Source organism: Megalops cyprinoides, chromosome 12, assembly GCF_013368585.1.
Source record: "Megalops cyprinoides isolate fMegCyp1 chromosome 12, fMegCyp1.pri, whole genome shotgun sequence".
Classification (NCBI taxonomy): domain Eukaryota; kingdom Metazoa; phylum Chordata; class Actinopteri; order Elopiformes; family Megalopidae; genus Megalops; species Megalops cyprinoides.
Window position 1 is genome coordinate 36510549 of NC_050594.1, and position 22249 is coordinate 36532797.

Below are 22249 nucleotides of genomic sequence, written 5' to 3' on the forward strand. Positions count from 1 at the left end.
AGCAGTCAAGACAGCAGTCACCATCCTGGCTTACTACAGACTATAAATCTACCCTGTTTCCAACAAAATATTAAATAATCTTGACATATTTTTGGCATGTTATTTCAAGTTGCTATTTCATGTTTCTGGCCTGAGCATTAGCAGTCTGCAGTCTTGCCCATCACTAACATCACCAATGAGCTTATTCTCCCTGTCCACCTCTGTCCTCACCTCCCAGCGCATGCGCGCGCACACATGCACACACACACGCGCGCACACACACACACGGAGTCACTGACTGACATCTGAGTGACAATTTTGTCATTTCATTTGCTTTAACAACTTTGCTTTCAGGGTAGTTTCATTTAAAAGACCTTTTCACCTACACTGACAACACTGATGGCATCGTCCTCGCTGTTGTCCTCAGACTCCTCCTCAGAGTCCTCCGTCATGTCCTCTGACACCCCAACCACATCCAGGTCCACCTCCACCTCTGCCTCTACCTCCCCCTCCTCCAAGGGACGTCTCTTCTCCGACATCCCACAGGGGGGTCCGTTCCGAGTCGTCTCCTTGGCTTTGGTGGCAGCCCTGACTCCACTGAGCAGCCCAGAATTACACTGTTCCTCAGAAACCATGTGAGAACCATGTATTGATGGGGCTGTCACCTCAGCACCTCTGGGTGGAGTTTTTGGTGGGGGTTTTGAACTACTGCTATGTGTTGCACTGGCATGAGCAGTGGCAAGAGGTGTGATTTTCTGGAGACTGGCCTGATTTGGAGACACTGTTAGCCTTTCCTGCAGGGGGGCTGACCCGATCACACCATCCTGCAGCCCCTCTGGAGGACTTCGGCCACTAGTGTAGGAGTGATCAGCACATACCAGCCCAGCTGGGGTCACTTCCTGGGACACCTCCAGACCCTGGAATCCCTGGGGGGTCTCTCCCGCCCTTGTAAGTGAGGCTGTAGCAGAGTCGCCCTTCCCTGGGGTGGAAGTGCCGGCCACAGCTGTAGGAGGGGCAGGCTGCAGAGCAACGTGGGATTTCGGGAGCTGGAGCAGCGTGAAGGTGCCCGGGACAGAGAGAACTTCGGCAGAGCCTTGGGGCGACCCAGTGGGGTGCACGGAGATGAGCTTAGTTTCCTTGGAGCCAGCGGAAGGGGAGATTCTGACTGTGTAGGTCCCCGTTTGACCCAGGAAGCCTGGGAGTGTTTTGAGGGAGGGTGACAAGCTGTTCAGAGTAAGGGAGGTGAGCTTTGGCGCAGAGGCGTGAGAAGTGACCAGGGTGGCTGCAGTAGAGATGCCACTTGGGGAAGCACTCCGACCAGCCATAGCAGCAGTAGAGGTGACTTGGACAGAAGCTGTGGTCCCTGTGACGGTGGCAGTGCTGCTGACAGGGGACTTCAGGGAGGGTGCAGAGCTTGAGGCAGAGGCTGAAGGTGTAGGGAAGCGAATCATAGAGGCTGCAAAGCAAATACAGACATTAGAAACAGGCTCAGAAAACACAAGAACCTTACCTTATAAATGGCCATATGGAAAATGGCATGTCTGACAGCACAAAGACTGCAATTATTACATTATATTACTCCCATTTAGCAGATGCTTTTATCCAGACTGACATACACAAGTTACAACTTTACAAAAGGTATTATACAGCTGAATATTTTACTGAGGCAATTCTGGCTTAAGTAACCAAGAGTACAGCAGCAGTGCCCCCGCTGGGAATTGCACCCTGCCCCTTACCACTTTGGTACACTGCCACCCTAATTTTAAAAATTTTGCTAGCCAAAGAGTTAACTCTAGAATCTTCTGATGCATAGTAAGATGCATGACTTCTCGCTGAGCACTCACCCGGGCTGCGGATGACCATGCCAGGCTGGACAGCACGCAGCTGGCTGAGGGGCACGAGCTGGATGAGATGGCCATTGGGGTGGCGGTACAGGGTGGTGCCCGACGAGCTCCGTACAGGCTGCAGGACCATCCTTTGGCCCGGGGCAAGGGGCAGGAAGGGAGGCGCAGTGAGGTGGACCCCTGGGGTGGAGGGGCGTGTCGCTGGGACTGGGCCTCGCATCCCCGAGGCAGACGGCGACACAGGAATCAAGAGCATGCGGGGCCCGGGACCCATGCTACCAGCAGAGGGTGACACTGTAGTTTTGGGGTCTGAGCTCCCCTCTTAAAACAAGCCAGGAAAGCATCAGTCAAGACAGCAGTAACCATCTACTCCTGGCTTACTACAGACTATAAATCTGCCACCTTGTTTCCAACATTCATTATCCACAACTTTGGATCCTTACAAAATACAAATTGTTATGCTAAACATCTTAATTACAATCAAACAGGTCAACACAAACAAAATCAAGTATAACATGTTACAACCACAGTGAACAGTGACACTGCAACAGCAAGATGCCCAGGGCCTGCAAAATGGTGTGCAGCACATACACATGAATACAAAGCTGGAGAATGGAGAATGAACAGCAGACGCATGCTGATAATGCAATCAAAAGTGACACAAAGTGGCACAGCAACCCAGGATGGAATGGAGCTGGGCATGGATGTAGGCTGTATATGAGAAGCCATGGAAGGACAAATCAGATCACTACCCAGCAACAGTGGGAGTGGGACAAATGGAGCACAGGTCTCTTGGTGATAGGAGGAGTTGGAGGTGTGGTTTGGAGAGCTTGTGGGGACCACAGACAGAGTGTGAGTGCAGCAGGACGTGGGGAACAAGGCTTACCCTGTCGAAGACTGGGCGAGATAGACAGGACGGTGATGGGGGAGGCCGGGGGCATAGCTACTGGCACTTTTACAAAGGTGGCGGGACTGGGAGTACCTGTGCAGGAGGCAGAGCCCAAAGTGGGGAGGGTCTTACTGCTACAAGAGTGGGCGGTCACAGGGACATAACCACTCCCCCGAGCTGGCTCAGTTGGGGGTACCATGGTGGAGATGGAAGCCCCACCCCCTGCTCCCTGCTCTGTCCCATAACTGCGAGGAGGAGAGCAGGGGCCAAGCACTACTAGCGGGGTGGACAAGGCGAGTTTCTGAGCACTGCCTCCCAACAGGGGGCTGCTAATGCTGGGCAGAGAGCTGATCTTGTTGACCACAAACTGGGTGAAGACCTTTCCCCCTGGGGGCTTGGTCACTGCACAAAGGAACAGATGGAGGGGCACCATGAGTCTGCTAGCCACACTCACTTTCTCTGGAGATCAAATAAGGGTAACTGCATTCTTAACTTTCTGTACAACGCAATGCTGTTTAAACATGAAGATTTGCAGTTTACTTTTGAGCGGTGCTTGCATGCAGGATTGAGCATTATGATCCATATCTTGCAAGCCAGGAGCCTGGGTCTTCCAGTTCATGGTGCAATCTAGCCTTGCTACCAGCAAGAGCATTTCATGAGACCAAAGAAATACAAAATGCTCTATATGTGACTTGCTAATCAGTCACTTTGGACCCAAAGACACATTGAGTTTTACATACATTTGAAAAGAGGAGAAACTCTTTCTAACAAGACCAATTTCTTTTCTCAACTCCCAAATTTAAGTGAGTGATGCCCCATTATGTTAGGGTTAGTTCATTTTTCCCCCTCATTCCTTGTTCTGTTGAAAGCCCTTCATCCAGGAGTTCCCCTCACATGAAGTACCTGTAGGGGACAGACTTAGTCATGCCTAGGGTCCACAGCAGAACTCACCCAGTGGTTTGATGACTATGGTAGAGCCACTGGACACAGAGGTCACTGTGGTAATGCTGGTGGTCATGGGTACAGCTGTCCAGTGAGGTGGCTGTATTGTGGAGACAGTAACCGTGGTAGCATCCAAGGACGGTCGTTTGGAGATGGTCGAAGCAGCAGACACCTCCTGACCGATGGGCTGCAGTCTACCAGTGATATAAGCAGCCAGCCTATTGGCAGGGTGCAGGGCCCCCATCTGGCCAAGCTGCAGCTTGGCTTGTGGGTAGGATCTGCCATTAACCTGCAGAGGAAGGAACAGAGCCAGGGAATCAGAGGCAGAATTTTTGGACAAAGCTGAAGGAAACGGTAAAAAGGTCACTCTTTAAATGAGGACCATGAGGATATACTGCAGTAAGAGCACCTCTATTAAGAAAAGTATATGAGACTAGAAGGAAAAAGAATACATGATTATAAAAGCAGAGCATTAATGCGTCCTACACAGCAATGTAAAATGAGTCCAAATTAACTGGTGAAATCATATCCAATCCGGTATCCTACTTCCAGATGAGCTCCTTTACCTTGATCAGGCCCTGGGCCGGGACACCGCACTGTTTCTTGCATGCGGTGAGGATGCCAGCTGGGGACACACCTGTGAGGAAAGGCAGGACCTTCCTCCTGGGTGGCTCCAACTCTCCCACCTTGTACACTTTGGGTTGGTCTTCATTCACACTCCAGCTGCCCACCTCCTCCTTCTCCACTGCTTCTCCCTCAGCGAGTGGAGCCTGGGATATGCACACCTTGTAGGTGACGGACTGGCCCTGGTCCTCGTTCCTGGCTTTCTGGGAGAGCGGCCGGACGTGGTAGGGCCCGACCCGAAAGGGGCTGGACAGGCAGTTCTGGGCCATATGCTCGCACACCACACGCAGGACATTGTTCCTGTCTGACCTCCTTCCCCACTTGCATTCAGACACAATTTCCAGCCGCTTGGAGGGCTGTGTCTTGAGGGTGCTCTGCATGGACAGCACGCCCTGCTTACCCGGGGCTGACTCAAAGAAGTTATGGCAAGGGTCATCTTCCTGTAATAAAGACGAATGCTGGTTACTTTTTACAGAGCTGGTCTCTGTATGAAGCTGTTCCCCGCTGACGTGAAAATGGTGTTTCAGATGGGGGGCGTGAAGGCCTCACCCTGCCACTGCAGAGGACAGACTTGCATGGGCAGAGGTTCTGCCGGGATGGGGTTTTGCTCTTGTAAGCACGCACACGGGCGCACGTCATCTTGCTCTCGAAGAACAGGTACACCGGGTCCTTCCTATCATCCTCCTGCAGCAAACACATGGAGTCCAAATTCAATCAGAGAAATGGGGCTGTTACCTGTTACCAGCACACCTTCAAAATGGAACAAGATCACTTGCTTTTAACCAGACTTCATACGACAGATCAGGATGGAAAAGGACCATTAATCCTGTTGTAAAATTCACAGCTGTGAATGAGTGATATGCGTAGTCACAGGTGACATGGAATACGATTCTTCAGCTTCCAGAGGTAGAGCTCCCTGGTTGAGTGACCTCACAGGGAGAGTTTCCTGAGAGCCTCAGGGGGAGAGAGTTCCCTGGCTGAGATTATGTAGTTTTGTGCACTTCATTTGGACACTCACTAAACAGTAAGGTAACTTTGCAATGTGCTTTCAGGTTTAGCCTAATGTATCATTACAATCCTTGCTTAAAATGTTTTGTTCCACTGTCCACCACTTTTCCCCATGGGTGTTTCATACAGCAAGACGACTGCCATCAAAATGTGTAGTCAGGTATTCAACTGAAACTGAAGATGATTGTACATACTGTTTAAAAGCATTTACTGTCCCAATATGACAATGAATTAACTCGGTAACAATTTTATCATACTTCTCAAAAATCTGTGCCAGCAGAATAGCACAACAGTGCTTTTTCCCACACCATCATCATACTTTGGGCAGAAAGCCTCCACTCTCTTACCACTTTTGGTCTGGGAGGGTGCTGGTTGCAGCCAGAGGGGTCTTGGCGGAGGACAGGTGCTGCTGAAGATGGAAAGAGTACCGGTTCTGGGATGTACAGGGGCTCAGGGTCGGCCTCATCCTTTCCATTCCACAGAGTCCGTACGCGGGTCGCTGGTTCTGAATGCGGCTCTGGCTGGGATATGGCTGTTTTGAGAAGAACTGCCATTAAAAAGTTCCTCCTAGTGGGGGCGCTACAAACACTGCCTATATTGATTGGCTAAGCTCACATAAAAGCAAGCTATCTTGGCTCTTGTCCAGTGAACACAAAGATAATTGCCTGAACTAATCTAATGGATTAAACCTATAACCTGAGAGGCAAACTGAAATGATTCGTCATGTGCTCTTCCTCAGTCCATCCCACTGTCTGTCCATTATGACGCTCTGGGGCCAGCTTATTCTCAGCCCCACCCCCCCTTGTGGTGGAATGAAATACCCACGCATTTAGGCCAGCAGAATAACTCATTACATTTCATAGGGTTGGGTGATGTCTACCGAATTGGCATATGACGATGTCTACAGCTAAACATTGTGATGGACGATGACATGGAGGGGGGGGGGTGTGGTTAGGGTTATTTGTTTTTCAGTTGAATTATATTTAAAGTTCAAGAAAATCCACTGTTTTTCCAAGTTTTTTTTAACCCTTTCGCGTGTACGGTCACACCGCTGTGATTTGCCGTTTAGCGCGTATGCTAAAAACAGTGCGATTAGAATGCTGGATTGGAAAAACTCTAGCTGATTTTAGTTTTGAGGAAACTGCGATTTAACGTTAAGAAATAGAGCAAATGCTAACTGAAAACTATGAGAAGCTTAATAGTGCTAATGAAAAAAACAAATCGGCAAGAGTTTCCTCTAGTCATTACAATATTAAATATAGCCGCAAGCAGCAATTCCGAGGTCCAAGCACAAATAAGCTAATTGGGGGAAATTCAAGACCTGGGGGTCTTGAATTTCATGCAGTAAAAGTCTGTGATGAAGATTTTCACAGGCCAGTGTTAAGAAGAATTTGATGCCATTTGCATATCAATTAGTAAATGAAGCAACTTGATTGGCTTGTGGTGGCCATGTTTTTTGATACAGCAACTTTTCCTTCATAAATTTGACAGAAGTCAGTGTAAGGGTTTCACATACCAAGTTTTATGCTGATCAGGCTAGTGGTTCAGAAGCACATGAGTATTAAATGTCAAAAACTCAATTTGATTGACACATAGCTCTGATGTTATTTGACGTAGTGACTATTCCTTCGCAATTTAGATAGAGCATACACCAAAGGCCCTACAAGTGAAATTTTGCATCAATCAAAGTTATGATTCATGAGAAGAAGATTTTTAAGTATATTTTTCACATATTAAAAATTGGGTTAAAAATGGGCATGTTCAAGTGCTTGTGGAGTCTGTGTTTTTTGAAGGATCGCTTTCAAATTTGGAATATCCTGTCAGTGAGGCCTTGTTATTGTGCACAAGAAATTTCAGAATGATGTAGCACCTTCTTTTTTGCAATTTCAGTCAGGATTTGGTTCAAAATGACGTCTCTCAAGTTTTGTGCAAATCAGCCCAACCGTTCAGGAGAAGATGTCATTTTCGCTGAAATCATAATTATGCAAATTAGCTCAAAATATGGCGGACTTGAAAGGTTCAAGAGGCAAAGTTGTTCCTTGTGATGAGGGGAACATGTATACCAAGTTTCGTGACTTTTCGTCAAATGGTTCAAGTGGGCTGAGCTTTTGAAAATGGCAATTTCAATCCAAGATGGCTGCCAGGTCATGTGACCTATGGACGCCATATTGGAAACAACTGTTCAGGAGATGACCCTCTACCATCCTACCAATTTTGGTGACTTTTCGATGCACGGTTTTGGTTCTATGGCCAAGATTGCAAAAGCGGCGGAATAATAATAATAATAATAATAATAATAATAATAATAATCCAAGTAAAAACAATAGGGTTCCAGCACCTTCGGTGCTTGGACCTCTAATAATAATCCAAGTAAAAACAAGAGGGTTCCAGCACCTTCGGTGCTTGGACCCCTAATAATAATAATCCAAGTAAAAACAAGAGGGTTCCAGTACCTTCGGTGCTTGGACCCCTAAATATAACTGCAAGCAGCAGTGAAGGGGCCAAGCACCTCAGGGCCACCAGGTAGACAACTAATGAGAACAACCCCTGACCAAGACACCAATCCATCACACGCTGAACAGACACATTGACACCCACTCTTACACTCACACCTATGGGCAATATAGCATGTCCAATTGACATTACCTGAATGTGTTTGGACTGTGGTCGAAAAACCAGAATACCTAGAGGAAAGCCACATGAACACAGGGACAAGGTACAAACTGAATGCAGACACACCCCGAACTTGACACCTTCATAATGTTAGGCAGTACTGCTACCCATTTGCACCACCGCACTGCCCCCCACTACATATATGTCAAGCTTAAACATAAGCAGTGCCATAAAACGCAGTGTGCCTTCTTGGGACATTGCAATGAGAAGTGCCAACGCTGTTGGAGGAGTGCAATTTTTGGGTATTTGAAAAAATCCAAAGCCATGGGAAAAATGGCAGAGAACATACCATATTAGCTGAATATAATAAAATGTCCCTGATTAGAAAAGGACCGCTCATTTTTTTAACACTTTTTGGCAAAAGACTTTTTGAAGATCAAATCTTATGTATTTAAAGAAATCATTTCATTTGATACCACCAGGCTTCTAAATAGCTTCACCAGGCTGTGAAGATCATGAACACTCTTGACCCCCCCCTCACTGAACCATTAATCCCCCCATAGGACCAGACAGACACTATTGTGCACTACACACTAAAAAAGATCATTTATTGCCAGTACATGCTGCTATTCCCCTCCAACTATAACATAAAAACATGCCGCCATAGAGTCATGCTGCTATTCCCCTCCAAATGTTTACAAAACTGAGTGTATCGTTTATGGATATCTGTTGTTTTAATTCTCTTTGTAATTTATATACACTGTTGATATAGGAGAAACCGCATTTCATTCTTGATTGTACGCAAGTGCATGATAAAATGACAATAAAGGAAATCTCAATCCGAAATCAATTTAATAAAGTACACTGAATAAAACGGTACACTAATATATTTTCTACATCTGTTAGATGAAATTACCACATTTAAATAAAAATAAAAAAAACTCGTCTACTGGGATTTCTAATACCACTCAACACTCAAGTAAATGGCGCCATCTGCTGCTCTTAATGTATAATGACATTAAAAAGTCTAGTCCTCCCATGTAAGACAACCCCACTTTTCAGATGTAATTTCTGAAGTAGGAAAAAAACATGCTATCTAACATTCAGGCCAATACGGAAAGTCCAAGTGTTTCTTCAACACTATTTAGTGTATTAGTTGTGGCAATAGGTCAAAAGGTGCAGGAGATGTGCCTATTTTAAGTACTACAAACTGATTGTATCTTAGCAGCCATGCCATTTGGACACTGAACTATGTGTTCATTTTCCAGTTAGGACCTGATATGTAATGATGTAATGAGCTACAAAATATTGGTCGCAATATCTGCTTTTCTTTGTGTGGTCTGTGCCTTGTGATGTTCATTAGAACAAAACGTCATTAAAGATATAGTGTATCTGCTTTTCTGCCAGAGTAATGGGTATTTTAATGATTGTTAATGGTATAGCGCCCCCAAGTGGCCAAATGTCATGAAACTTGGCGCATACCCAGTGTTGCTAATACCAACAAAGTGTACCAAGTTTGGCATCACTCCAACACGGCATTGCTGAGATATCACTCACTTAAAAATCCACCAAGGGGTTCTATGGGCTGCCATAGACTCCCAGATGAGAAATTATAATACTGAAATTCTAACAATAGTGAATTCTAACAATAACAATAGGTGCCTAGCACCTTTGGTGCTTGGCCCCTAATAATCCAAATAAAAACAAGAGAGTTCCAGCACCTTCGGTGCTTGGACCCCTAAAATGATTATATTTTTTCTAAACATGAAATACAGTTAAATGTGCAGGGCGAGATATGGTGAAAAAGGGTTAATAACAATATAACGATTAGGAATTATTTGTTTAAGACAGATATAGCAGAGAACAGGAGAGCTTGCTCTGTAGGTAAGTTTTAATCCTCAGTTTTGTGATACAAATAGACTCGCCCCCTGATTTACTGAGGTAGGTGCAAACCAGGTAGATTTAAAAATAATTTTTATGTTTGCACCTAAATTAAAACATGCTTTCACTGAGCGGTATAGTGTAATTAAATAATTTGTTTTTGCTTTAAATCAGGCGCAAGGAGCTAATATAATAATTAGAATAAACCCATCCTTCATTTTTGCACTCTCTGGCTGACACTCCTTGAAATACATATTGATCAGTTCTATGGCTCAAGCTGATCCCCAGGGAAATCCCTGCAAATAAGTAATAAATATATTTTTCTACGTTATAGCGGAGACACTGGAATCCATCGGCCCAACCCTAACATTTCATGGCCCCACTGAGGACTCTCCTCTCCAGACTGACCCTGTAGTCTTCTGTCTGAGATATGCCATAATCTGCTGCCTGAACTAAGATGGTATCCAGTTCAGTTTTTTTCATCATTCTCATTATGGCCACAATTTACACTGCAGTATTGGGTAATACAGCTTCCTGTTGGCTCTAAGATGGCTGAATGTTACCATTTGAGTTCAACACCACAATTCTTAATGCTGTCCATCACATTGGATTGGAGCATATGAAATACATGCAGGAAATGGTGCAGGTATCATGAGCCAGATAAAGCCTCCAAAAAATTGCCTTGACCAAAGGAACACTCACTGTATGCCATCATCCTCCTCCTCTTCTTTTTCTTCTTTGGAGGAGCATCCTCTCCCAGCGCTCCATAGAAGATGAGGTCCTCTTGCTCTTGCTTCTTCTTCTTGGGTGGAGCCTTGAGCAGGACCACCTTGCGCTTGAGGCAAGTGCAGCCGAACATGCACTCAGTCTTGCCACAGTGCGTGGGCTGCCGGCACTCCAGGGCCAGGCTGGCACAAACACAGCCCAGCCGGCAGAAGTCATTAAAACAGGGAGGTGCCCTGCGCTTCATGATCCTTGTGACCGACGGGCTTGTCTTTGAAGCACCCTGACAAGACAAGGTGAATTCTGGGTTAGCGCACAATAGCTCCCTGTAAAGGCTGCTGCTAGACACTGCTTTGCAAACCACTAGAACTAAATTGGAGCTAAGTTTCATCGGCCTTCAACAAACAGCCTCAGATACCCACTGCTCATGATAAGTTTAATCAAACTGGTCTCAGAACAATTGGATGGTGAGATATCCCCATTCGTTTACACTGACAATGCTTGTGTCTCTATGCTTGTGGTCTTAAACTTAAATGCAGACTTTGACACTATTGATAATACTATCCTCAAAAAGAGATTTGAAAACCTTGAAAAGTCAGTCTCAGCAGACAGGCTCTCTCATGGTTCAGATGCCACCAATCAGATCAATTCCAATTGGTCCACTTTAACAATAACTCTTCTGAACACTCAAGGGTAAGATGAGGAACAAGTTCTTAGACCTCTGCTTTTCTCTCTATATATGCCACCCCTTGGCAATGTTATTCATAAATATAGCATTAACACTCAATTGTATGTATTATTCAAGAAATTAAGTTGTCCAGCTTTCTAAGATGGAGGTCTGTCAAAGCTATGAAGAAACAGGGCTCACAACGTCCTCCTCTTACACTCGGACAAAATTGAGGTCTTGGCAGTTGGTCCGAAGTGCCTAAGAAATAATTTATCCAAGTATGTATTGAGTGTCAATCTTCAAGTTTAGGCTTAAAACGTACCTCGCTCCCTTCATGTACCTCTCCTTAATAATGGCCTCTCTCTCCCTGGTCTCTCCTTTCCCTTTCCAAAGCATCTGCTGGAGTTTCACATACAAGGAGCCCACCCTGATCACCTGCTCCAGCTCCAGATGCCTGCCCTACTCTCCTGCCTGACCCTGCCCAGCCACCCAGTCCAGCTAGCTTGTAGTCCCACCAACTTGACCATCCCATCCTCCTCAGACTTTTCCCTCCATATCATTCCCCTAATTCAACTGCCTGGTGCCTGCGAGAGGCAGATGAGTTCCCCCTTTGAGCCAAGTTCTGCCAAAGGTTTCCTCCTTTTAGTTTTAAAAGGTGGTTTTCCTTGCCACTGTTGCTGTAGACTTGGCCTTGGAGGTTCAGGCCTAGAGTCTCTGTAAAGCTGCTTTGTGACAAATTCTCCTGTAAAAAGAGAATCCTCATTAAAAAAATGAATTGAGACTGAACTCAGTATTGTAGAGGACACCTTCAATTTTATTACAGTGTGGAGCGGAGTAGTGAGAAAGGACCTGGGCTTGAAACCGAAAGCTGTCGCTCAGGTAGACCACTGAGGGAGCTATGCAAGCTGCCCTAAGTCAAGGACATCTGGCAAATGATCTCACCAAACAAGACCTCACAAATGAATGCAACGAGATTGGTGCATGTGATTGTACTGCCTGCCATCCTTCTCGTCTCCCATAACCTCTTATATGTTCTGCATTCATAGAGGCTGAGGGTGCAGCTTGGTTATACAGTTGTGTAGAGTTTACCTGAGCAGTGAGGAGTGACGCTAAGGCAATCTCAGCCCTCTCTTCGGTGATGCAGGTACGAGCTCTGCCTTCCCACAGGGCCCCATCCTCCAGATCCATCAGCTTCACTAGCATCTTGGAAAGCCCCACGCCACGACCACTGCCTGCCTGGTCCTGCTTCATGTGCAGCTTGTCAGGCAGATCCTCTGGTGCTGCTGCTGGCCCAGATGCAGGGGCCTTCTGGGCCTTGAGTACTACCTTGGTCTTCGCAGCCGGCTTGCCATCATGGGAGGCTGGGCTCGAGTAGTTTGTGAGGACAGGAGAGGCCAATGTGACTGCCACGTGTGCAGGGGTAGGCTTCAACTTGCTGGGAGTCAGCTTGGGTCTGGCCAATGCTTTGGGACGGGGCGGCACAGTGTGTTTTTTCAAAGGCGAGAAGGGTTTGAAGGGGGAGCTGGGGAAGGTGGGTGACAGGGTCTGCTTCTTCAGCACGCTGTCCAGGGTTCGCACATAGCTGGTGCTCTTGGTGGGCAGCTGGTAGACCACGGGAGAGATGGTGCTCTGGGTAAAGCTGGCAGCCCGCTCGTCAATCAGCTTGCCTTCATTCGCCAGGTATGCGTCCAACATGTCACTGCAGAAGGCTGAGCGATTCTTTAGCACTCCATCCAAGCTTGCATTGCCTATGGAAATCATCGAAGGCAACACTGAATTTTATTTACACATTGAAATAAGTAATTTCTTCTACACATATAATCACATATCACATACATACATATCACACTGTAATTTCATTTAGCATTTACAGTGATGATCTGGCCCATAAAACCTCACAGTTGGAACACAGTTTGAATCCAGTGTGATATTCTTAGATCTGCGAAAAGTTCACTCTTATCCTACACAATTTTTGGCTGTATTTTAGTTCTTTAACAGTGTAGTGTATTCTAAAACCAACATTATCAATCTAACTTGAACGAACCAGAGCTTTACAGAAATGGTTATGAAAATACTATCTTCAATAGCTATGGTTTGATTCATGACAACAGGCCCGGACCTTCTTGTTTGGCAGATGAGATGTCTGGGTTGATGTTAAACTTGTCCCTCCAACCTTTAATCTTCGTAAAGTCAGTCGTTTTCCCAGTCCTAGAGATAAAGGCAACTGCTCCATCTAAGAAGAAAACATGCTCATGAACAAAAAGCTTCCTTTTACACATGCTCAATGGTTTGAGAAGAATTAGGTTATTAGGGGAGCATGAGTAAACATGGGTAGGAATGGGTCACATACACATCACATATGCACACTTTGTTTAGTTAAAGCCCAATGCTCTGATCCCCACTGTTAAGGAAATGAATGATGTTCCTGTATGTTTTTTGTACAAGACAAAGTCCTACTTCATGTGTCGGGCATATTTTCCTTTGGCATTAATACTTCCCTAGTTCCCTAACTGCAAATGCATTATTTAGGTCCTGTGAGCTAATTAGTTTTGATGGTGGACCTTTCTGCCATGTCCTCTTTGTATGCAACTATAATGTAATGTAGTTCAGTGTTTGTTGGGACTATGACAACCTTAATGGTGGATCATTTTGTATCACGCTCTTTGTTTCGCTGGGACTCGCAAGCCTTCATTTTGAAGTCGCAAGGCCCGATCGGTTCCCTGAAGATGGGAGCTAGACTAATGGCTCTGTGCTATCATCTTTTTAAAAATAAAACAAAACTAAACATCAAACCCAGTGCTGTCGCTCCGGCGACTGCCCGAGCCCAGAGGCAAGTCCGAGAGAACATCCCAAGAGTCAGTGAGTTCACTTTGGCTGTCTTGGATTGGGATAGCTGCCTTGTGCCATTTTTGGGTTTGCTTGTTTTGTTTTCTTCTACTCATATAAACACAGAGTTAGGTTTGGCTAGCTACTTCCCTTCACAGTTGTTCATCAATGGCTTGTTGTGAACAAAACATAGTTATTTCATAACAGCCATCTCTCACCTGGAGATGACATCCAGCCAGAAGAGGTCCCTTCATCACCAGTACAGAGAAAAGGCGGGGGCAGAGGTAAACACACTCCCAAATACCTCAGATCAATTGCGAGGGTCGGGTCCAGCAGGTTCAACTTCAGCCCAACTGTAGACAGGGGCCAAAAAAGGGTACAAAAAGGGGAATGAGTTGATGAGGGTAACTGCCAGGGACCAACCTACATGAGGTCTGGGGGGAAACAGACATAAAGTAATGGCAGCTTTCTCTTCTCTTCATGGTGCCGGAGTTCAGCCCTAAGAACAACACACTGCACCGTGCTTACCTTCCTGGAGGACTGGGTGAATGACCTGTCTGTGTCTGATGCGCTTTAGATCCTGCAGGAGTGCGATCTCCAGCCGAGCAATCTTCTCCTCCTCAGTTTCTGGAACTTCAGTTGGGAAAAAAAGAACAAGGACACACAGAATATCAAATTAAGAGATGTAAAATGACAATGTTTATAGTTAGACAAGAGAAATATACTGCAATAAAATTCTAACAATTTCTTAACTGAGAGAAAATTCTGATCAGTAGTTGGTAAGGTTAGGTTGATGTGTCCATACTGTAGAATGTTTTTATTTGGGTTTTTACCACATAAACGAAAATGGTATATTCAGTTATACTCTGTACATTTAAGACTGTTCTCCATTGAAAGCATGGGAAGGGGATGGCAAGGGCTGGGCAGTAAGAATCAGAACAAACATAAAGAAAAAAAAAACAGCAAAAGCAGCCAAATTAAAAAAGACAAAGATGTTTTCACCATGCCCATTTACTGAAGGATTTTCATTTACTGAACCAATGACAGGCAGTGTTTATTCATCCATTCTGGGACTGCTCAGTCTCCTGCACTCTGAAAACACCGGTCTGATGACTTATTTGCATCTTGCCATTCATAGTCTTGATGATTTCTCAAACACACACACACACACACACACACACACACACACAGTATTTAGAGCTTTTTCATTTTTTGTTAGTTTGATCCAAACACACAGTCAGGATGGTTTATAGGAAACAGCCAATCTGTTGTTCCATTCACCATCGTCTTTCGGCGGAGGTTCTGGCGTTTTTTGAGGTTGTGGTGGCAGCACTTCTCTGTTGAGTGGCTGGTCCCCAAGGTGGAACTCCAGTGCCTCCTGTGATGAGCAGGTACAACAACACTCTCAGTCATGTACAGGTGTTTATACTCAACTACAAATGTCAGTGACAATTCAGCCATTGTGTCATTCTTCTACTTCAATATTCACAACTGCATAACTGTTTTATATATTATTATTATTTTTTTTACAACTTTTTTTATATTTTATATATTACTGCATATATTGTAGTTCATGTTACCATGCATCATGGCCAGCTGGCTGACATCACAGCCAAATTAAACTGGAGTGCTGTGTGCCTACTCCTAAACCTATCGCTTTCTCTAGACACCATACCTGTGATGGTGTAGCTAAATAAAAGTTCAGGATGTGCATCATATGACCAGCTATTAGTCAAAGGATAGCCTAGTAGATACAAAGGAATGTTTTACTGCATTGTAGAATCTGTTATCATATACATGTTTACAGAAGACAGTTAACAACCCAACCAGCTTCTATGGCATCCCTATCCAGCTTCAACTGCATCCCCAGCCAGCTTCTATGGCATCCCCATCCAGCTTCCATGGTATCCCCAACCAGCTTTTACAGATCCTAGCCATTGTGTTCTAGGAGGGTTGCACCATCTGGGGTGCCTTCTGGGGTAGGTAAGCTGCACTGAGATCATACTTACCTTGGAGGTGAAGGACACAAACAGCATGCCTTCTACATCCTCCAGGTTGGGCTGCATGTTTACATCTCTTGGGCCACCGATCACCATGTCCTTCTCTGTCTCCGGCCTCCCCGCACGTCTGCTATGCTTCCTGAATCTGGGCTTAGGTTTGCGCTTCCTCTTGGCAGAGGAGGACAGGGCGGCAGGGGGAGCAGTACTGGAGGTGGTGGAGCCACAGGGAACAGGAACCTGATGGCCTGCCCCCTCCAGACATCCTGAGTTCTCTGGTCTATCACAGGACGGTGACAGCAGCATAGGGGTGGGAGATGACAAGGCTGGGGCAGACAGCTGTAGTGCAGGGGCAGGTGACAGTGGCGCAACAGCAGGTGGCGGTGACAGTGACACTGGAACTGGTGACAGAGGCTCAGGGACAGGTATTGGTGATTCAGGAGCACTGGGGCTTGGTTTGGGTGCAATGGGCCTGGGCTTCAGCCTCCTCTGTTTGAGGAACAGAGCGAGCAGAGGTAAAGGCACAGGCTCCGGCCTCTTCCCTAGCCGGACAGGTTTCTGGAAGGGCGTCTCCACAGGAGGAGCCAGGGGTCTGCTCCTGGAAGAGTCGTGACCATTCTCCCCTGGACCCTCAGAGAGGACAGGCCAAGACCCTGGGCTTGCCTGCTGGGGCTCCAGAGATGAAGCCACAGGAGTGGGGTCACTGGGAGTCTTGATAGCAACCCCTGGCTTTGCAGGCATTCTCACTTTGGCCTCCTCAACTGGAGTGTCTGGCCAGGGCTCCTGGAAGACAGCTCTGTCCACAGCTAACTCCACCTCCTCCTCTTTGAGAATGCTATCAACATGTGTTTGATCAGAGCTACCTGCTTGGTGGCTTCCCTCAGGAATACCTCTCCATGCTTTTTGCTTGGTCTCCGGCAGCACCTCCACAGGAGCTGCAGGTTGGGGCTGCTTTTTAGTGCTGAAATTCAAAGATGGGAAAAAATGAGCAGAATATGGGCTTGAGAATACATTTAAATTTCATAATTTAGAAGACACTTCCCTAGAGGCACCTACGAAGAAAAACAACAAAGTTTATTGTTAGGATAACGGCTACATAACAAGCTTTAGAGTTTTTTTTATTTAGCATGTGCTGCAGTGTAACTACAAAGCTAGAGGCAGCCTCTCTACCAGGTTAACATAAAAGGTGAACTGCTGACTGCTGAGGAGAAGGGAAAATTCTGTGTGGTGGAAACTTTGAACTTAACGGAGACGTCAGAATTAGTTTTGCTGCAGTCTAGTTGGGGAGACTAATGGTCAGATTTTTTTTGTGTGCAGGCTTACGGTTTTAGACATTTGTAAATACAGTTTGTTTCTGCTGGAATGCAGATATATAGAGTTTGTTGGGGGCCTAAGAATGACCTGAGTGCTAGGCTGTTTGATATGCTGTTTTGGTCCACTGGGACTTGAAGACAGCACTTTGAGTCACCTGTTCATTGCTGGTTCCATGAAGCTGGATACTGGACTGCCACATTGGTGCCATTGTTTTTAATGAGCCTAAATTAAATGCAACAAGCCACCACTGTGGTTCTCATGGCTCTGGAGGCCAGAAGATACAGCTGGACAAAGAGGAAATCCCCAAAATAGGTGAGTTCACCTTTGCGACCTTGGAACAGGGGGTCTGCCTTGTGACAGTTTTTGGGTTTTTTTTAGCAACTCACACAATTCCTATTTTTTTTCAGCCAATGGAGGCGAGGTTGTTCAAATATCTAACAAAGCTGAATAACCACAGGCAAATATGCATCAGTCTCAACTAACTGAATGAAGAAAGTCAGTACTAAGATGGGTTTTCCAAAACCACTTAAAAGGACGTATGACCCTTGCCTAACATCACAGATTTTATTTACCTATTTATTTTAATGCTGAATGATGCTCAGACAAGTACACAAAAATAAGATGGGGTTGCAGCTCTCAGGCAAGAACAAAGAGCATGAACAACAAAGCAAAGGTGCACTGTGAAGTAAATATATATGTGGAGCATAAAGACATACATACAGAAGCAGCTAAACAGCTTTCAGTGCTAAAATTAGTATGTTGATGAAGGGGACACATTGTTGATGTAAATAAAAAACATAGCTCTTCGCTCTACTGTTGTAGAATACTGTTGGCTTTAAAAAAAAAGAAGTTTCACTAAATAAACATGTTATCCCACCAGTTTGAATACAAAACCTTTGCAAGGGTCATTTGCCATTTGCATGCAATGGCTGGATTAACATGATGAGAATAATAATAAAAACCACCAGTGCTCCCCAGTCCAACTGCTTGTGTCAGTGTGCAATCTCAATAATCTTCTGTAACCTTTTAACTTCATCAAAATTTCCTGTAGCTCACTCTAGAAAATATTTGTTAATCAATGTTGCTTAGCTCAACCAATTACAGAGTACCAAAGTGCTTTACTAATAGCCACAGCCACATGGTGCTAAAGACATTTACCTATTAATTTCTCCATGGAGGTTTGAGAAATGTAGTTTGCTCAATCTCAAAGAGGTATGTAACTGATTCGTGTCATTACTATATACTTACACATTTAAAAATCTATGCTGCCATTTATCATATAACTAGCAAAGTAAAAAAAATGAAAATTTTCCTCAACCAATGAAAACAATGCAAGAATGTGGGGGGGCGGTTCTGATATTTCCAGCGAGACATTCGCTGGAGACAGCGCTATGAGATGGACGGAATAACGCTGCAACACGTGTCTTTCGGTTTAATTAAAGGCATTAATTTAAGGATTCTGTTATTCTACAGTATTGTTGTTTGTACAGTAATGCGCCGCTTAACGTCCATTCAGACAACGCCCATTCGCATATAGGTCCGTAGTCCCATAAGGTTATAATAAAGTTTAAAAATCCCGATCGTAGAACGGGAAGTAGCGGATGTAACCGGATGTAGTGATGGCAACGCTTCCCGCATGCAACATGTGTATCTCATGTCTCATGGAAATGAAGCGATTTCGCTGCCACGCGTATAATGGTACAGTAAATAGTATAGGTCTACCATATACTGTACGTAGTATGGTGTTCGCACAACGTCCAAATCACATAATGTCCTGTTTCACAGAATGTATCGTGGATGTTAAGCGATGCATGGCTGTATTGTTATTAGTTAATAAAAAACATTTTACCAAAAGCTTTGGTATGTTTTATGCATGTTTGCAATCCTGAGGGGTTTGGTTGAAGGAGGTCCTATCTATGCACTTTTTGTGACATAATAACAGCTTGTGACAATTTTTCTTACCATGGATACATTACAGACCTACATAAATTCTCATAATAACAGGCTCCAAAACAGAGACAACGCCTGACAAAGCACAGAAACAGAAGCACAGAAAAAGCATACTGGCTCCAACGAATTTAAGATTTGAGATTTATATTTAATTATAATTTCTTTATTGTCATTTCTCAGTACTCGCATACATTGGAACGAAACTTGTCTCTGCATTTATCCTATCCTATACACTCATTGCCGTCACTACTTACAGAGCCGCGGTATTTAAAAATGGTCTCACGTCCCACTGGAAGAAAAGAGAAGCATGGCATCGCTGCAGCTAACATCCTTCCAGGGTGACAAACCTAGCTAGGGGTCGATCAAGACAATTAGACTCTCCGTTCGAGTCCCACAGCACGAGCTTGGCGATCGCCGGCTACTTTTTTTTTTCCCATCACCGTGACGTTCACTGCTGTGAGTGAGAGGGATGTCAGGTGCCCAAGCTGAGATGGTATATAGCAGTGCAATTAAAAAGTATAAATATAGTACAAGAATGTGCATAAAAAATGTATTTAGCAGTTCGCCTTTATTGATAGCTTACGTTTAGCAAAAAAAAAAAAAAGAATATCCGAATCCCAAAATTGAAAACCGAATACCTACCCAATGAACAAATATCCAAATTGTCGAATATTTTGGATCCAGCCCTAACTTGAATATTGATTTATAAATATTGCTCGTCAAAATTTGTTCTAGTTTGTTCCATTTAGTTTGCAATGGCACGTTTCAGTTCATTTTTATATTCAAATAAAATAATAAACTAGAAATCAAAATGTATACAATGAATTTTAATAGAAGTAGTTGTTTGTGCAACATTAGTTGGCTAGCTAACTGTTGTAAATGTTAGATAAATACCAACACAGTGCTCTGAAGAGCTTGGAAGCTGCTAGCTGCTACTGTGCACAGTATTGAAATATCACTGCTATTAACAATTGTAGTGACAGCAACTGTAAAATAGTTTGCTAGATATTTGGCCATTTTAATAACAATTGTTCGTTACAGCTTGCTAGCAAGCTAGTCAGCCAGCAACCTTGCTGCCTGATTCAATAACAACAATTTGGTACAATCTTGACATTGGTACAGGTGTGACATCTAATCTGGAGACATAATTCTAGTCTGTTTTTTGTATGGAATTGTGTAGTTTAGTTTACAAGTGGCATTTTGCAGAACTTGTAGAAAACCACATATAAATTTAACTTACAGGACAGCCATACATGTAGACAGATATTTGTATTACAACACTGTGTAACTCACTGTCATTGTGTAAGTGCAACTCAAACACCTTTCCAATAATCACTGGTTTTGTAACCACCTGTGCAGAATGGAGAATGTTCTCTCACAATTCTCCAAAGCTTTCAATGCTGGTCAGTATATTGCTTTGTTCATGTTTGTGTGTGGACATCTGGTTACATCATTCTGAATCTGTATTCTTAATTTACTGTATGGATACCACTGCACAAATGTTCTATTTGCACACCTGAAAGTGTAACAAGTGTAAGCAAAAGTGATGAGCTGGCAGAGGAGAAAATCAGCTTGATCTGGATTTCAACAGGTGTTCAGTTACATCACTCATATCATCAGGGTGGCATTCTGCGTTTGAAATTCCCACTTGTGTCTATAACCATTCCTCTATGTTTAAACCTGAGGATACCTTTTAAATATCAAGGCTCCTAATTAACGCAATCCTTGGATTATCAACATGACTGAGAAACATGAATAAACAGCAGACAATGACAGCATTTAATGGGGTTGTAACCATGGTAGTAAAACCTTCCTTTGAGGCAGTTTTTCTACCAGATAGGCAGATAGGTAATACACCTGAGGCTCAGGCAGCAAACACTGGTGGAGAAAAGAATGAATCAGCTAGGCACTGCTCTCCCTTACAAGATAGTAAATTGCAAGTCAGTTAGCCAAAAACATAGCTGTTACTATCATAACTGTAAGACCATCATTAAGAAATACCAAGGTGTGTGTCTGCACACGTCTGCATGTACGTGTGTGTGTGTGCACGTGTGTGGGGAGGGGTGTTGTGTCACTCTTGTATTTTCTTTTTGTTTTTACTTTGTTTCACCTAATTTCAAATTTCCCATTTTACTGTATCTCTACGCAGCCCCTGTGCTCAACTCCTGTGCCCGAAGCAAGGCGAGTGCAATCCTCTAGTATGTTCACACTCATGCAGAACATACAGGAACACCTGCACTACTTCTCACATATTGTACAGGACAGCTGCTTTTAATTCTGTACACTGGCTTTATATGACTTCTTTATACTAAAAAAACCCCTTCCAAACCAATTGCATTTTACAATGATGAAATTCTGACTCACAGCCAACCACACAACACATTAGCAACATGAATGTGAACTGTGGAGGCATGTGAGAAAGATAATTCAATGTATATGTGCAAAACAAATTAGCAAACAGTAGCAAAAACTCAAGCCTGGGGCAACAATCAGACAAACTCTGGGGCAATCCTTGAATGCACAGGACTGGGGAAACCCTAATTACTTATTCAGTACGGTACACTGAACCATGCCCAGGCCCGCTTGAAGAGGCGGGCTCGGGCACGGTTCAGTTGGATTCGGGCATGGTACGCATCAGTGTGATCGCTAACCGTGCCCGGGCATGGAACTCGAACATGACGTTAATGACGTGACTCTCCCATTTAACAAATATATCTGTTATAGCAACAGTTAGCTGGATATCTGTTAGTTACACACTCAATCATAATAAATTCTTTAAATCATCATTTGATTAGCTAGCTGACCTCCTTAAATATAACAATCTGGCTACCTACAAAATGATCTTTGATTGGTTAGTTCTGTAGATCTACACGTAATATTAACTCTGTGGATCCCCACATTAGCTTGATTACTAGCAAGCGAAATAAAACTAACCATACTTTACGAGGCAATGTAAGCATTGCTGTTGTCAGGGAATTAGTCAGAGTATCAC

The 22249-nt window shown here is 44.4% G+C and overlaps 1 protein-coding gene across 6 annotated transcripts in view; it reads right to left on the reverse strand.

The window, feature by feature from the left end:
• mgaa (MAX dimerization protein MGA a) overlaps positions 1–22249 on the reverse strand; it is a 41517-nt gene that overhangs the window by 6896 nt on the left and 12372 nt on the right. For 4 of the 6 annotated variants that reach the window (XM_036541675.1, XM_036541676.1, XM_036541677.1 and 1 more), the window contains exons 3-16: positions 16006–16954; positions 15278–15374; positions 14525–14629; positions 14215–14349; positions 13290–13403; positions 12260–12918; positions 10483–10786; positions 5634–5818; positions 4828–4962; positions 4221–4718; positions 3664–3943; positions 2710–3114; positions 1824–2144; positions 366–1435 (exon numbers count right to left, since the gene is read on the reverse strand). In XM_036541675.1, coding sequence (XP_036397568.1) covers positions 366–1435; positions 1824–2144; positions 2710–3114; positions 3664–3943; positions 4221–4718; positions 4828–4962; positions 5634–5818; positions 10483–10786; positions 12260–12918; positions 13290–13403; positions 14215–14349; positions 14525–14629; positions 15278–15374; positions 16006–16954 — 5257 coding nt within the window. The remainder of the gene's footprint in view (positions 1–365; positions 1436–1823; positions 2145–2709; positions 3115–3663; positions 3944–4220; positions 4719–4827; positions 4963–5633; positions 5819–10482; positions 10787–12259; positions 12919–13289; positions 13404–14214; positions 14350–14524; positions 14630–15277; positions 15375–16005; positions 16955–22249) is intronic. The other 2 variants (XM_036541678.1, XM_036541679.1) reach the window with 2 other exon arrangements.